This window comes from Epinephelus moara, chromosome 12 (assembly GCF_006386435.1).
Source record: "Epinephelus moara isolate mb chromosome 12, YSFRI_EMoa_1.0, whole genome shotgun sequence".
In the NCBI taxonomy this organism is placed as follows: domain Eukaryota; kingdom Metazoa; phylum Chordata; class Actinopteri; order Perciformes; family Serranidae; genus Epinephelus; species Epinephelus moara.
In genome coordinates this window covers 12,098,627-12,116,385 of record NC_065517.1, presented here as the reverse complement: position 1 = coordinate 12,116,385, position 17,759 = coordinate 12,098,627, and the positions used below count along the sequence as shown (strand labels likewise).

The following is a 17,759-nucleotide window of genomic DNA, read 5'->3' as shown; positions in this document are numbered from 1 at the left end:
ACTTTTCACTACTCTCTATCGACGAACTACTAACACTCTCTGCTGTTTCCTTCTCCTCCTTCCTTCCTTCCGCTGTCTTCGTTGGTTCATTTATACACGCGAAACGCGTTCTCTGGCTGGCTGGATTGTCCGCTCGGTCTGCCGTACATACATGGCGGCGCAAGATGGCGACCTCTCTAAAGCAAGGCCCTTGCTATATATATATATATGTAAAAGCATAATTATAAGGCTACAAAAACCAAACAAATTTTATTTTTATAGCGATTATACACTTATATAAACATAATAATGGGTAGAATATTCAGATTCAGATTCAGATTGACAATAAACCATGCCAAATATTACACACTGGCCCTTTAAATGAGAACTCCACTGATTTTACACATCCACGTGTGTCTCCAGGTGTTGGGGCGTACTAATGCATATGTGAAGAAGTGTTATGAAGCCTTAAGTGTCTCCTGGGGGAGCTGTTCAAATGTCATTGTAATTCTGAATGAGGTTTTCTTTGATAGTTCAGGTGTTGCTCCAGGTCTGCATTAGTACAAATTAAATCTTAGTTCTGGGTAATTATCATCTGTGCCCAGAACTGAACATTACAATGTTAACTGTCTCTTAAACAGCAATGAGTGAGTGTGTCATCTAAAGCTGGTCTCTCAGCATTTCTTCCTCTGGATTTTCCTCTCCCTTTGGTACCCTGGTGAGTCCTGGTCTCATAGACAAGGTCCATCCCTTTGACCTTTCTCTTATATACATATTCTCTCTGTTAAGAATGTTTTACACATCTGCCCTCAGCACATCCTGATTTTTTCTGTCCCTTCCACCTAAACAGACTGTTATTGGTAAAAACACATATTCTACAGCACAGTGTCTTCAATAGTGAAAAATAAAACACTGAATAAATACAAAAAGTCCACACACCTCCTTAATAAACAGAAAGATAAAGAACCAAGGGCAAACAGAGGGACAGAACACATCAGCAGTGACTCACCATTCAAAACATTCACGACGAACAAAGACTTGTTGTTGCTGAAGTGTACCTGCAGGAAGAATCTGCCCAGAACTGATGCTGATTTTTAAGAAACTCTGTTGAGGACTTAAACAGAAAAAATTAATAGTCCAGGTACAGATTTTGTGTGTATGACACAGTCCTCTTCAGCTCAGTTGCCATGGAGCTGTACATTTATATATTTAAGAGCAGAATATAATTTTAATTATAGCGGTACTTCTGATCTTATAGATTTTATCAATAAAACAAAAAGCTGAAAAAAAGCAATTTATGAATTTAAAAGCACACGGTCACTGAATGCATTCAGTGTCAAATCCTTCAGTATTTTAAAAGCTTTAACTAGATAACATGCGTCTCTTCTTGAGAACACCAAGTCCTTGGCTGCCATTATTTCCTGCGTCCCGTGTTTTAGATCTAGATTCCTGTCTTGTGATGCTGCTTTGCGACTTTGAAACCATTTTCTTAAACTTTTCCCCGAATCAAAAAGGCCTGTGACACTCCCCGCCCTCCCTCCCATAAGGTTTGAGAGAAAAGAAATGATGAGCTCGGGTTTAATATCCTCAGAGAGTCCGATTCTGCTTTCATCCACACAAACTCAACGATGCCCTGTTCAGATACTGCACCCCGGCAAGTTCTTTATCACTTTTATTGGACTGGGAATCGAAACGTTGATAGTTTGGATTAGACGGGGGAGGCCTCTGTGTACCGACATGAGACTGTTGGGTTCAAAATGGGACGTACAGCAACCAAAAAGGCCTAATCCTACAAAAAACATTATTAAAGATAGAAAATAATTCACTTGTGCTGCTATCCAAAGGGGATATTTGTGTGTCTGAGGAGGAATCACATGAGCAGCAGTGCTTTTTCCTTGTAAAAAAAAAAAAGTTTATTTCTCAATATGGAGAGGCCTTTTCAGATTCTGTAAAGAGATTACGTCAGAGCCTTTAGTTGGAAAAACTTTAATTTACTTTGGAAGGGCCTGAAACTGTGCACCTCCTGTCTGATTTGGCACCGTTCTCTGTCTGATGTTGGTGTTTTTTTCCTGATTAGTGGCTCATGTGAGTATTAAGGTCTAAATCACTGTACAAGCAATAATAAGATCCAGCATTCTGCAACACACCAGTTCCAGATAAAACTTTCCAATGTCATTCTGTCCTTTATCTGTAAACCTTAACAACTCAAATACAAGAAAACAAACACAAAAAAAAGAAGTTCTCCATCATGGTTTGGACCCCTGAAAACGAGATATAATCACATCCTGAGACAGGGCTGGATACTCTGACCAGAGCAGCCTTGAGCTTGTTCTTTTGAGCAGAGCGCACAGATAGGCTTAAAGGGTTTAAATAAATCAGAGACATATTGAAGCTGTGTAATACCTTGTAAGTTAGAAGTAGGACTTAATAACCAGTGAGTGATTTTACGGCAAACCAGTGGAGGGAGACTAACACCGGGATAAAATGTTCAGCACCGCTTGGCTCAAATAAGTAAAATATTTCCAACAGTGAAACAAAATCATGGATCATGGAAGTGCTTTCTCTCCATAAGGGCTCCGAGGTAGGCATACACACTCGTGTAAATGGCCTTGATGTAATTGTTGAGGAAGATATCTTGAGTAAGGCTGACACAAAGATTACCATATCCTTTGGGAAAAGGTACAGCAATTACAACTGGAGGTTTGATATGAGTTTTGTGCAGCTTGGGGCCCACAATAAGTGTTGAGCTTTATCTGAATACACAAGGGATAGTTATATTATCACAGGTGTGAGACTGAGAAAGTTGTAATGTGCTCTTTATCTTTCCTCCCCACAGAATTGGCATCACATACAGTATTTTTTAACCTTGCTAGCATTGTTTGTATTACCCTGCTGGTTCAACACGCAGATATTACAAGATGAAAAGTCCTCTAAAGGCTCATTTATGCTAATTGTTAGATACATATATGGACACATACTCTGCATTCATTTCGTTCACATTTGTGCATGTTTTCTGAAAGTTTACGGACACAGACGAAATAGGGCAGCGTAGCCTGTTTAGAGTTTGACACAACCAAGGACACAACAATGACATTTTGAAAATGGTGAAATGGAACGAATCAGTAATATAGTGAAAAGATCTCAGTTCAAATGTCATGACGTGTTTATGGATCCACAGACTTCCACCATCTACAGCGCTGCATCTCTTTAAAAGTGCATTCTTACAACCACCATCTCTGATGTTGTCAGAAACTTTTGAACCTGCCCTCTAGTGCCACCTACTGGATGTTTCAATGCCAAAATAAGGACGCATAGAAGTATGTGGGCAGTGACAATTACAGCGTTTGAAATGTTGGATCGGTTTTTGTAGGTAAAGGAAGTATAAGTAAACTCTCACTTTCCATCTAACGCCTCCAACAAGTCAACACTTGCTCATGTCAGAATTCCTCCCATTACGAAATTTCTGTTAGCATGCTACCATACACAAAGATGGGCATGAATATATGTCTTGATCACAAATTTGGCTGCTGGGTTGCTTTTGATGTACAACTACCACTAGGAAGAGACACACTAATAGTTGACTTTAAATTAGGGCTGGGCAATATATCCATAATGTATAAATGTCGGGATATGAGATAAGCTATCGTCATAGATTTTGCATATTGTAATATCACTACTGTTGTCTTCTTCTGGTGTTAAAGGCTGCATTGCAGTGAAGTGATGTAATTTTCTCAACTTACCAGACCGTTCTATTATTTGCTTTTACCCACTCAGTCATTTTATATCGACATTACTGATGATTATTTAGCAAAATATCATTGTTTTAATATATTATGAAAGAAGCAGTAGTCAACCCTGTAATGGTCACAATATCATCATGAAGTATTTGGTCTACAATATTGTGATAATTGATATTCTCCTTACTGCCCAGCCAGTTTAAATGCAATTATGCTACTTTAAGAATTCACAGAAAATTCACCTTTAAAACTAGAATTAACACTTTGTTTTGCTCTTACATAAAGTTTTCTTGTTCATGTATGACCATTAGCTTACAGTGGATAATGTTAGCCAAATTCCATGTGCTGCTATCCAGTAATGCCCTCTTGTTGACACAGTAGCTGGTAGCTTTAAATATGACATCATCAGCATAAAATGTTCAAAAGTTAACGTTTGTGTTAGGGTGTAAGGCAATAATGGTTAATAACATCATTAGTATACTAACATTTGTGTTGTACAGTTAACGTCTGAAACATGCTAATCGTTATTATGCTAACATGTTACAGTTTAATGAAGCAGCTAGCAGGACTGCAGTGTTGGATTTTGAGTCCTCAGATATTCCAGATACAGTAGCTGTATTTAAGAACGTCTTTACCTCAAGTTCTGGGACTTAAATGGTTACATGATCCTGTGAAACTGAATGTACTTGGCATTGTGCAGGGAACAGACAAAATAACATAAAAACACTTATTGGAAAAGGACTTCTGAGATAACTTAGTGACGGTTAGAGTCTCTGCTGCAAGTGTGGTTCATTTACACTGAATGCCAATTAGCAGCATCTGTCTGCTATGAAAGAGGTCTGAAAATGAGCCCTTTGATATCAGCTTTCAAAGCAAAAATGAGATGACTAACAATGCTTCAAAGAGGCTAAATCATCCATGTGCATGGGGGGGTCTGTATAAACAAATTGATTTAATATGTCATAAGGAACAGTCTGGGAAGTCCTGACAACAAAAACACACACAGATGGCACTGAGAAAAAGGGAACGGGGTCACAAAGTTAAATGTACAAGTAGAGTACACAAGGCTGACAAATGATGGTAAATGGTATGCAGCCTAATATGACGTGGATTTTTAGATGTGTTTTTGCTGTTTTAATGTAGTTATTTTAAAGGTTCGATCCTTTTACAAGGTGCATTGTTGTACATGTAGTGCTTAAGTTCACTTTAAATGATGTTTGTTGTGTAGTAGAGGGCTGTTGGAAGATTTACAATACCAGTGCTGATACAATACCCAGGTTTCAGTAGTTTTTCCTAAGCAATATTTTTGTTTGAGAAATAAAAACATGTTGCATGGCTCTAGGGATGCCAGCATTGGTCAGTTGGTTCTCTGCTTTAGTCAAGCCTGAAATATTTCAACAAATATGGATGAATTGCCTAGATATTCATTGTCCCCAGAGGGTGAATCCTCATGATTTTGGCTAGTCCCTGACTTTTTTACCAACTTTTTTCCCAATAAAATTTATTACATACTCTAGTGTATGGTTCCCAGAATATGTATCTTCATGATTTTGGGGATTCTCTGTCTTTTCCTGTAGTGACAGAAAGTTGACATTTTTGGTTTAGAGTGAGAGGAATGGACTAATGGATGGATTGTCATTAAATTTAGTTCAGACGTTGATGATCCTTTCAGGATGAATTATAAATACTCTGGTGATCCTATCATGAGGTCAATATAATATAATATAATATAATGTAATATATAATGTATAATTCACAGTGTTCTTCCGTAGTGATTGTTGTCTAACTACAAGCAGCCTAACAAGTTTATCAAATAAACAAGTTTATCAATTTGTTTATCAGTTTTTTATGCTTGTTGGAGGGTTTATACTCAGCCCTGTCGTCAAAGATACTTCATCATATTCAAGCTAATCAGATTGACCTGACCACGAAAGGAACTTGAGCTTCCTGTCCAATGAAATCCTCCGTCTGCGACTCCTTCCTGTCTCTGTAGGTATGGTGTCAGTGCTGGACCTGATGCAGGGCGGCTTCCCCTCCAGGGCTCCCTTCCATGAACTGTACAACATGTACCAGCAGTACATGCCTCCCAAACTCACCCGCCTAGATCCGCGCCTCTTCTGCAAGGTCAGTCCTCCGAGCCTCAGCCCTGATCAGAGCTTTTATTATCATCTCAATACAGCCACATTTACATGTTTATCGATGTTCCTTCATGTTTGTGTTGCAGGCTTTATTCAAAGCTCTCGGGCTGAATGAGAATGACTACAAGTTCGGCCTGACCAGAGTGTTTTTCCGGCCCGGGAAGGTGAGACCTTTTGAAAAGCTGTTCTATTCTCCCCTCGCACAAGCTAATAATGCTATTGTTCCCCCAAAGAAAGACAATAGATTCAGAGGGAAAGCACATTAGTCATTCTGGCTGCTGAGGTGAGGTGAGATGAGATTTTTCGAAAGAACCAGAGCCAACAGATGGGGTTTTTATTTCTCTACCACATGAATAATTCATGACATTTGGGTTAGACATGTGGTTTCCAAGGGGTGCTTTGTGGAAGTGCGTGTGTTTGTTGCAGGAGACCCAGCACACACTGTGCAGGACAAACTGAAACTCTGACACTGTAGATTTACCTCCAAGGAATAAATTAATACTCATGTTCTCTGTTGGCTGAACTTGGATGCTTTCATTATTGTAGAAGCATCTGGGATCTGATATTTGCTCAGATGGAGGCAACCATGGACCTCCAGGATAGACCTAACATCACATGGTACTTTTGGATTATTGTTTTAGCCTGCAAGGAGCCAAAGATGGTTCGAGTTTACAGCAGGTTTTAGGCTGTAGCTAATGTGTTAAATCTGGACTTTGATTCTGAGGCTGAACCACTGTCCCAGTGGTCCTTTTCACGGTCATAATAAATGAACACAGGCTGCTCAGAGGCTGATGATGTGAAGCTTCACACACCTGGAACTTGAGGGACAGCTGCCCACTATTTTGTCCAAAAAAAAAAAATCAAATTTGGTAAACTGACAATAAGGAGAAACAGACATTTAGAAAATAATATTGTGAATTCAGCTGCTTCTTTCATTTCTAAGTCAGGAGCAGCAAACTCTCAAGGTTTGGAAGTCAGAGGTTCCCAGAGGACACACTCACAACACAACAAATACCAACTGCACTATCTCACACTAGCTCTCAGCACACTTTAAAATCAAGTGTAATAAGTGTTAGAAAGCATTCAACAGCACTGGTATGAACTTTGTCTTTATTATAAAAGATGCATGAATGGCGAAGAGAGAACTGAATTCAGTGTAGTTCAAATAAATATACGTTTATGCTTCTGGCCACGATTTAGTAAAATATGGACTGGATTTTCACAGACTAGATATTTATCTGTATATCGTTGACAGAAGCTTCTGAAAAATGACAACATCTACTCCACAGAGGAACAGGGTTTGGCAGTATGATGATAAACGTTGAGGAAACTACCAGATTTTATTTATTATTTGTGCACATGTATCTATCTTCTTGATATACACTATCGAGTTGTGTTAGAAATCATTGAGCAGTATTGCTTTATGGCATTATACTTTGGGATTTATCTTATTTACTAATCAGTGATGAGGTACCTTGTTGGTTAGGTATCTTATAGGGCTGTCACTTAAAAAAAAAAAATCAAATTCAAACTAATTTGAACACCACCCAAATAGCCTATTCTAAAATATGTTGTAATTGTGGTCACACAGGATTCCCTTCACCATTCATTTCTATGAGGAATGGGACCAGACATTGCATACTCTGATTAATGTAAAACGCCCCTATGATGTTCGTCCTACAGTTAGCATTGCAATATGTGTACATATCTAAAATCCTTTGGATATCCATGTCTTTTATAATGTTTAAAGTAGGTGTGTTTCTCCCTCAGAAATGTTAGCTTTTCTTTGGGGCTTGTATCTCTGCCCCGGGCTTGCAAACTATTGGCTAGTTGGTTTGTGTACAAGGCACACAGCCGACCATAATCAGGCAAGAGGCCTTGTGTCGCAAGGCTTGGTAAAAACCCCAACTGAGAAACATTCTGACTACATGTCCAACCAGTGCTCCTGAGACCCAAATAATATTGTCACATACCACATGTCTTAATCAGGAAATGCTATATTCGGAAAAAGGCCTAATTCAGAAAATCAAAACTGAGTATGCTGTTTACATGACCCTTATCATATTTGTAATATTGTCATACTCAGAATGATACTGGAATACCAGTGTGCCTGTAAACATGGTCATCAGCAGACAGTATTGTCTCACTGTCTCGCTCACTTTTTCCAAGGCTGTCCAATGTCCAGCTGATCTGAGGGCGGATTGAGATTTACCTCTCATTCAGGGAATATTGCTTGTTTATATAATTGCAATTATCTGCAGTGATTGCAAGGCCGTTAGTAGAGCCATTGCTTTGCTGTAAGGCAGCTGCTTTTTACAAAGTCAGCAAACACTTTTTCCAACCATGGTGTTGAATCTAAAATGCCTTCACACATAATCCTCAGATGAACGTAATATGCTTTTAAAGACTTTGTAAACTTCCTCCATCTGGTGTTTTATTAACATAATTCAGTGTTTCTCAGGTTTTAGAGGACAAACAGCTTCCAAGCTAACTTGTTCTTTTACCGCTGACAGTGCAGAGGCAAAGCTCTCACAATGTACCTGTCACCTCTGGTTTCAGTTTGCAGAGTTTGACCAGATCATGAAGTCGGACCCGGACCACCTGGCAGAGCTGGTGAAGAAGGTCAATACGTGGCTCATCCACAGCCGCTGGAAGAAGGTCCAGTGGTGTGCTCTATCCGTCATCAAACGTAAGCAGCACCTGACCAGAGAAAATGTGGTAATGACAAAGTGTTGTCATGAAAACACAATAACTCGATATGTATATTGTTATTAAGAAAAGCTTAATCAATGGGTTGGCTGTGGCTCAGAAGGTGAAGCAGGTCATCCAGTAGTCCGGAGATTGGTGGTTCAATTCCCTACTCCTCCAGTCTGCATGTCGAAGTATCCTTGAGCAAGATACTGAACCCCAAATTGCCCCCGATGATGCTGCCATCGGAGTGCGAGTGTGTTAAACACTGAGTAGCAGGTGGCACCTTGTATGGTAGCCTTGGCCACCAGAGTATGAATGTGTGAATGGGTAAATGTGACGCATAGTATAAAAAGCGCTTTGATTGGTCAGAAATACTAGAAAGGTGCTATCCAAGTACAGGTCCATGTTGTGCTTGTAGTGCATTTTGTTTTCGGAGATGCATATTAGATCCTTCCATCCTCAAAAAAGTTGTAGTGTTGAAACTAAAATGTTCTAGTTTGAATTGTTGGTATATATTTTTATCATGCTAGTGTCCATTTTGTGGAGTCTGATTTTCTAATTAAACACAATACCAATGTTCCAGCATTTACACGGACAGCTAAGGCAGCCATACTTGGATTAAGGTTTAATTCAGTTTAAGCTGTTTGGATACAGGACTGTCAGTCTGACACCCCATGCCCCTCTTGCCATAAATAAACCAGCCAACAGAATATTTTACTGACAGGGAAGTGGAGATCTCAGGGTCTGTGCTGAGCCAGGACAGACAACAAATACCATCTGTTATACAAACAAATAAAATAGAATAAGACATATTTTACCTTCTAATGTCATGTGAATACTTTCATATACACAACTTGTGTGACCAGATGTGACAAGAAGCTGCAGTAGCTGCTGCCATGATCACATGAAGGAAAACTTTGCAGTAAACTGTTTTGAGGAGCAGTTTTACTATTGGAAGCTTCAACATCTTAATGCAACCTGCAGAGAAAAAAATTCAGATTTGTAGACAAGCATCAACAAGAAGTTACGAACATTGTTGGAGGCGCTGTGAGCCTTGCTACAAGCTGCAGCACTGACATTTCTTTTAGAAAAAGCTGCCTCTTCTGTAAGTGAATATTAAAGGGGCGCTGTATAATACTCAGAGCGTATCCATGATTCAGATTTTCTACACACGACTCTCAACATGGAGGTGGCTAAGGCAGCGGCGAGCATTGGACATTACTAACAATGGCCACAGTGCTGGCAAAGCTACTGTAACAATATTAAAGCAAAACAATCGAGTTTTTGAGCCCTCAAAATATATATCCAAGATCCTTGTGATGGTACATCAACTCAACTGCTGTTACCCTCTACTTAGGAGACTCACTGTCTGCAGGTCGGCTGCCTCAGGTACATGTTCAGATAAAGTGTTAGCCTACATACAGACAGCTTTCATTTTGGTTTGTCTTTAACAGTTTGCAGTTAGCACCGCAAGTACGATGTGCTTGTGTCAACCGCGATCATAAATCATAATAGCGGTGAATGAGAGACTGCGGACAGAGCAGATTGAAGTATGGTTTTCTACATGCTGATCACATGTATTGATAAAGTATTGGCTTGGCTGGCAGAGGTTTTATCACACTTACTTAGAGTAACAAGCGTAGTTGTCGTCAACTAGAGTAATCTTGAAGTTATATTCCCTTCATCTGCACCTCAGCCTCTCTGCTTTTGTCTGACTTCACTCTGTTGTATTTGTGTGTGTGTGTGTGTGTGTGTGTGTGTGTGTGTGTGTGTGCGCGCGCGCTGTTAGGAGGAGGTCAGCCCTGACATGCAGAGAGCAACTCATTTCTGAGTTTCAAAAAATGAATAAATACATAAAGCAATCAGCCTAATCGTGTATGTACAAAATGCTGTAAGGCTGCTTTACCTGTTCTGAAGACATGATGATCGCGCATTACACGGCCAACTTCAGGAAGTTCACTGGTATCATTGGCTTGTCAACAAATGCACGTGCAGAAAGATTTTTGCGACAGTTGTAACAGACAATACCGTTTTTCGTCTGTAGAGGGACCCCATGAGGTAAAAAGCGCAATCCTCCTTTGTGTTGTTTTAACGTGAGGGGGAGCCAAACGGTGGGTGCTACACTTCTGAGATGACCCTTCCTCGATATCAGCAGGACTGAGCTAGCCAGTGGGATACACACATGGGACTCGTGGCTGGACAGTCTACCACAACAAAAAACAGAGAAGCTTGGATTATAACACACACAGAGGGAGCATGACTTCATTTTCTGCTCAGGATGCCATGGCTCCACTATATCTTTACATAGCAAAGTAGTTTGCTGCTGTATTATCATTCTTAATGTCGTATAGAGCTCCGTTAAGAGTAGAAATAAGAGTCAGATTAGTATCAGCAGGACATTGGACAAGGGGAATGAAACTATCAAGCCACATTTACTTGTGATATAGGGGAAAGTTTGAGGCAAAACAGGATTTTTGGAATAATTATCTTTACAATGTGACAGAGGAAAATCTAAAGCAGGGTCAAACTGGATAACCTTGTCCGAATTCAACAGCACCTCAGCCACAATCAGAAGAAGTAATTACACTTGTATGAAATATATTAAGCTTCAAGGAAAACAAGCAGCGATGCTAATTCATCCTGTAAAGGCCAAGTGTTTTAGATGTGAGCAGACCATCATCTGGTCACTGAAATGATGTGTCAGATCTGTCTAATTGGCCACATTGAACATTTACTTCACAGTCATTATTTGGAGCAGTATGTTGAAGTCATCTTGGGTTTTAACATGTTGGAAAATGGAGGCTAACAGCTAATTGGTCACAATCAGATTGGGATGATTGTGTCTACAACTCAACCACCAGGTTAAGTTAGTTTGATGATCACCAACTGGACACACGTTTTACCTGCATAGTTTCAGCTTAATGTCAGTAGCAGTGTGTTGTTTGTAACAATGGCTGTGATCAGACAGAGTTAATTTGACAAAAAGTTCCAGATTGGGCAGGATGATGGAGGAAGGCGTCACTCACCACCTCCCCTAACCAATTAAAGACATCTTTCTTTGTACTTAAATGTGAGAGTAAAGCAGCCATCATTACCTCATTCTCAGAACTCTCAGTACGATCTCACTAAGTTATAATAACCTATTTATGTTGACTTGTGTCAGCTTGAAACTGAGTAACCATGAATAATCCTCCATGCGTGTATACACAGTAGCTTTTTTTTCCTCTGTTGCTCCTCTGCCATCACTGTCAGTACATCCACTACTTATCATTCTCAGTTTTGCCCGGGCAGACATGCTGGAAATCCGATCATGCAAACAAGAGATGGATCATTATGCACAGATGGCTCACAGAAATACCCAGAGGGCCTTGTGGACGGAGCAGAGTGCAACAGTGAAAACAAACCATAGGCGGTGCGCTGTGCGGCACAGACAGACTGCTGTTAATAATGTGGGGTTGAGCTCCTGGAGGAGTGGCACGTCTGTCTGCTGTCTTGTGTTTATCACTGCAGTGTCTGAGGAGGGTTCATGTCAGTCACTGCAGACTTCTACAGTATCATAACACGTCTCTCTCTCTCTCTCTCTGTTTGTGTCTGATTTGATTTCTCTCAGTTGCTCTTTTTTCTACTTTATTCTCACTTTGGGTCTTCTGTTATTCTGTCTCCTTCTTTCATTATTAGTCTCTTCATATCTATCCAGTGGTGAAATGTAACTAAGTATGTTTATTTAAGTGCTGTCCTTAACTTGAGTATATCCATTTTCCTCTACTTTATACCTACTTTATACTTTACACTAACGAAGAATTCCCTTTTCCTTCTGTCCAGTGAAAACCATGTATCTCCAGATGTGTTGATTTTTGTTTGATGACTTTGGATGTTTGCATAAACTAAAGAGGGTTAGCACGGTGGTGCAGTAGGTAGCACAGCAAAAGGGTTTCAGGTTTGAACCTGGTGGACGACGGGTTGTTCTGTGTGAAGTTTGCATGTCCTCCCACATTCCAAGTTTATTGTTGACTATCTGGATAAGCAGTTATTGAAAATGAGCAGATGTTACTAAAAACTTAAATGCTCCTCTATGTGTTGAGAGAATTCTTCTCCTTGCTAAGCTAAATAATCTCCTTAAAAACCCTCTTGGATCAGCTGGAAAATGCATTGTCATAAAGCTGAAAGCAGGGCTGTTTTTCTGACACCATGGCAAGTTGAGTTTTTATAGATGCATGGTTCTCACTGGACAGCCACTATGATCTTATAGATTATGCCTTGCTGTCAAGCAGCAATCTCTAGCCCCAGAGCTGAAAAATGAAGCTAAGGCAGAAGTGCCAAAAACTGCAGTTCCTTGAATGGCCACTTGAGGCTGGCTCCAGAGGCCAGTTAATCCCTATAGACACCAATGTTAAAATACTCGACTTTACAGCAGAAATAAACATATTTACAGCCTGGTATAAAAAAAACAGTTTTGGTCTGTAAAGCTAATTCCCCCTTCATGACAACTGTGGGGAGCTAATTTTTAAATAGCACACCCGTTTAAATGTTATCAAGGCTTAAATTTATGCATAATAAAGTGCGTGGCCCCTTTGATAGGCTGTCTGCTGATAGTGATCTCAGTTTCAGTAAGATCCACCCCACGCTCTTCTATAGCTCCACCCTCTCGTCCAAATATGGTCACCTCTCTCTCCAAAAGACCAAAATGGTGATGACTGAAATGCTGAACTTGAGGCTTCGAGGCTTGAGGCTTTGAGTCTACAAACCAATGGATGATGTCATTATGGCTACATCAATTATTTTAATACAGTCAAAGATTGCTGTAGATCAAACCACCCTTACAAAAAGGAGTTCAAATTACCACAACCTTAAACATCTACAGCAATAAAATGCAACATGCACATTAATGCAGCTGTAATAATAATAATCCAAATACTTCATATATAATAGTAAAACACTGACAAGGAACATTTAACTGCACATTGAGTACTTTTGCTTTTCATAATTTAAGTATCTTCGGCTTATACACCTTTACTTAAGTAAGAGTTTTGACTGCAGAACTTTTACTTGTAGTGGAGAATTTTCAAAGTGTGGTGTCAGTACTTTACTTCAGTAAAGGATCAGAAATACATCTTTCACCATTGTGTCTGTCTCTCTGTTTTTCCCCTCATCATGTCTCTCCATCTCAGCCTCTATCTGTCCTTATCTCTGCCTCCCACTCTCTGTTCTCTTTATCGATCAAATCAAAAATAAGCTTTATTGGCAGGAACTGAACAGAGGCAAGTGTTGCCAAAGCATATCATCATATCACATTAAAAATGAATAAATGTGTCCAATCCACAGAGCTTATAATGTTGCAGCGGTTTGAAAATGCTCATTGGATTTCTAAAGTATAACCAGTCTGTGTTGGGTAAAGCCATTAATGCAAAGCCATTAATTCAGTTCAGTTATTGAGTGTGTAGACGTTAAATATTCTGAGGCCATAACAAGATGAAATGAATTTGGCAGCAAGGAGAGATGTTATCGATCTCTGTTTGTCATCTCTCCAGCTCCCCCTCTTTTTTATTATCTCTTTCTCTCTCTTTAATTTTCTCACTTCAATTCAATTCAGACTTGCTTCATTGGCACGGCAGCAAAAACATCCACATTGCCAAAGACTGGATGAAATCCAATTCCAAATAATGCGTACAATATTAAGAATTTTGCAAACGTAACAGAATGTAAACCCTATTAGCGTATGAAAGCAATTCAAATTAAATCACTGTACAAGGATTCAGAACGTCAGGGGGATGACAGGACATGTTTTATAAGGACAAAGTTTGTAAACTAAATTGAGATTTTTTATCTCCTATACTTGGGGACACAAACTGGGGAGACAGGCTTCGAAGGTCATCTCATAGGAAGCTTGTTCCTACGAGGCCAATTTGTTCCCCTACCACCAATTATTAAAAAAACTATCAATATCTGGTAAAAAAGAGTGATAACTAGAGTGCCTGGTGTCCCTTACACCCACTGGTGCTCTTACAGCAGTTGGATCAATATCCTGGTCATTGAACAGCGGCTTGGCTCTTTGTGCTTGCAAGGACACTATTAGGATTATAAACATGTGAGCTGCTCTAACACCTTCAGACAATTTAATCATTCATTCCACTGTATAGAGGCAGCCAAGGTCTCCAGATTGACCCACATACAGCTACTCTGTACTAGTCAATATTATTTGCAGATACGCAGGGCTTAAACACATTCCCAAACTTGATCTCGATTAATTCCAGAATTTTATGTAGCTATTCATTCCAAGAGGGTTGGGATATTCAGGTAGCCATATTTCTGTTGAGAGACATTTTGATTTATGAATCTTGCGGTTTAGCAAAATCATTCTCTTAGCCTACAAATGTTCTCTTTTTTTTACCTTAACTGTGCAGCCCTATACACTAGCAAACAAAGAGTGGGACAAAGACAGGGTTTATGTTCATTATTACTGAAATCGAATAAAACACTCGTATCCAACAGGATTTCACTGCAGGGCAGTGCCACAGCATATGAATCAAATTTCCCACTTGACCACCACCATGCCAGAAGAGATCAGAGGAGCCTGGGTCTATTAGAGTCTGGAGGGAGTAATATGCTCTGTGTTGGATTTTCAATTGTATAACTCTGTATCTGACAGACTTGGTGAGTACTGCGGGGTCCCTCCACATTCTTTCTCACTCTGCAGGGCTGAGTGAAACCCCTACATCTTGTTTCCACTGTGGCTGAGTGGGTCTGAATGTTGGGACGTGAGGAGGAGTGAATCAACATCCTTTATAGACCTGAGACCGTTTCTGCTGTCGGCGTTTTCCCGTGCATTAGCATCATTGCATTAATTTGTCTTTGTCACCAGACAGTGTGAAACATGGCTGCTCAGTCCCTCCTGGATTTCACAGGCTGTTTTTGTGATTGCTGGAGCCTGAAATGCCTGATTTCATGGCAGCTTTCCTAAAAAACATAGTGTTGCTTGTTGCAGTATTTATAGGCGTTGAAAATTGCAAAATAGTTGTGATGCTGTCTGAGATTCTGGAACTATTATTATGAGCATTCAGTGTTTCCCACGGAACTGGAGTTTATTTGTGATGGTAGGGGATTTGATGATCGCAGATGATCAGCTGTTGCTGCTGTTTGAAGCAGCGTAAAGGAGTGTCTCCGTGAGCCACTCTCCTCCTGCTCTCTGCCCAGTTAGCACGAGCTAACACAGCAGCAGTGGCTACATCCAACACCGTGCTGGTTAACTGTACCAACAATCTCATATTGACACAGAAACAGCTTGATTCTGTTGTGAAACCCATAAATAAACGTTGGGTAAGAATAGCTGTATGATGCTAACAGTTAGCCCTATCATTGTGTGTGTGGGACTCTGTCACAACATTTCAAAAGTTCACTTAAACTTTGCTTGACAAGTTAATGGAAATATGGCTCATGACGGCTGGCCTTTCATCTGGCCTTCGATTGCGGCCACACAGCTATAAAGACATTTGATTTCCGACGTGGTCACATGTACAAACAAGTTCTTTTCTAGCATGACTCGGCCCTCACAGGTTAAATTTGCAGGAAATTGACTCTCCTTTTCTTCCTTTCTTTCTGTCTCTTGCAGTGAAGAACAAGATTTTGTACCGGGCCAGCGCCTGTATCCAGATGCAGAAGACCGTCCGGATGTGGCTCTGCAGGAGGAAGCACAAGCCTCGGTGGGTGTCCTGTCTTTCTCCTCCCTTCACCTCCTCTCTTCCTCAATTCTTACTTAATCTCTGCTTTCCTCTTTTCTCCTCCCTTCCTTACCTCCTCTATACCTGTTCTCCTCACCTCTCCTCACCTCTCCTCCCTCCATCCCTGTCCACCTCTTCTTTTACTTTCAGTCCTTTCTTTAGTCCACTCCTTTTTCTTCCACCTTTGTTTCTATCCACCCAATTACTCCTTTTCTGCATATTTTGCTTCATCCTCCCATCCCCCTTTCCTGTCTGCTTTCTATGGTCTTTCTCTTCTCCTTGTCCTTTTTGTCCTCACCTTTGCTCCACCCTGTCCTCCATATTTTCAGCCTCTTCACCCTCTCTCCACCTTTCTTTTCATCACTCCATATTTGCCCTCATTTCTCCCTCCCCTCATCCTCTTTTCCCGTGTCCATCCTTAATCCTCCTTCCCTTTTTCAAAAAAATTTTCCACAGCTTCTTCCTTCCTTTCTCCTTCTATCCAACCTTCCACACTTGCCTTTCTTCTGTCTTTCCCTCTCTTCCTTCACTAATTTCCTCCCACCCTCACCTCCCTTTCTGCCTCCCTTTCTTGTCATCCTTCCTTCCCTTCCTCATTACAATCATCTCCTTCTTGATCTCTTCCATTCCTTTCCACCTCCAGTTCCTCCCTCGCTCCCTCGTCGTCCTCGTCTTCATTATCTGCCACTTTCACAGCTCAGCAGTGTCAGTCTGTCTGGCACACACACACACACACACACACACACACACACAGAAACACACACACACACACGCGCGCGCGCGTGCTTGGCAACACATGCGGCTCAGCTTATTACCTCCGACATTTGACGATAAACACATGCGGCTCAGCTTATTACCTCCGACATTTGACGATAAACAGCAGAAACCTGGGGGTGGGGGTGTGGGGGGAGGGAGGCAGGTGGAAGGAAAGATGGAGAATGCAGGTGAAGAGGGATTTATTCCTCTGCAGGGGGGTTCAGTCTGATCTGGCAACCCTGCTGGTCCTTGCTAATAGTGTGTGATTGTGTTGGTGTGTGTTGCTGATGAAGTTTGTGATTACAGGAGGTGGGTGGAGTATTAATGACGGGGGCGCAGATTGAGATTTAGTTAAACAACACTGAAGACAAACTTGAATGAGCAGAAAAATGACATACAGCAAAATCAGATGTGAGACAAAGTTATTGTTTTCAATTCACAAGATTCAATTCTTAATTATGAAGTCCAGAGTCTAGTCCAAAGTCATGACCAACAAGTCTCAAGTCCTAAACTTCCTAAACAAGTCATTATGCACCTTACATTCACTTCAAATCAAAATAATTACCAAACCGTAAGTACAAAAAATAATTAACACTGTTTAGACTCTGTATTCATAACTCTCTGATGAGATTTATAACAATTAGGTCCTTGGTGTGTTATTTCCGCAACAGTCATTTGTAATTTTTCAGCTTCATGTTTTGCATATTGACTTTTATTTGTTGTTGACTACAGCAGATGTTGGA

At 40.5% G+C, this 17,759-nt stretch overlaps 1 protein-coding gene across 9 annotated transcripts in view; it reads left to right on the top strand.

Annotated features, from left to right (window-relative positions):
- Positions 1 to 17,759, top strand: part of myo6a (myosin VIa) — a 188,721-nt gene that overhangs the window by 121,578 nt on the left and 49,384 nt on the right. For all 9 annotated transcript variants that reach the window (XM_050057691.1, XM_050057695.1, XM_050057694.1 and 6 more), the window contains 4 exons: positions 5,710 to 5,840; positions 5,941 to 6,018; positions 8,414 to 8,543; positions 16,152 to 16,242. In XM_050057691.1, coding sequence (XP_049913648.1) covers positions 5,710 to 5,840; positions 5,941 to 6,018; positions 8,414 to 8,543; positions 16,152 to 16,242 — 430 coding nt within the window. The remainder of the gene's footprint in view (positions 1 to 5,709; positions 5,841 to 5,940; positions 6,019 to 8,413; positions 8,544 to 16,151; positions 16,243 to 17,759) is intronic.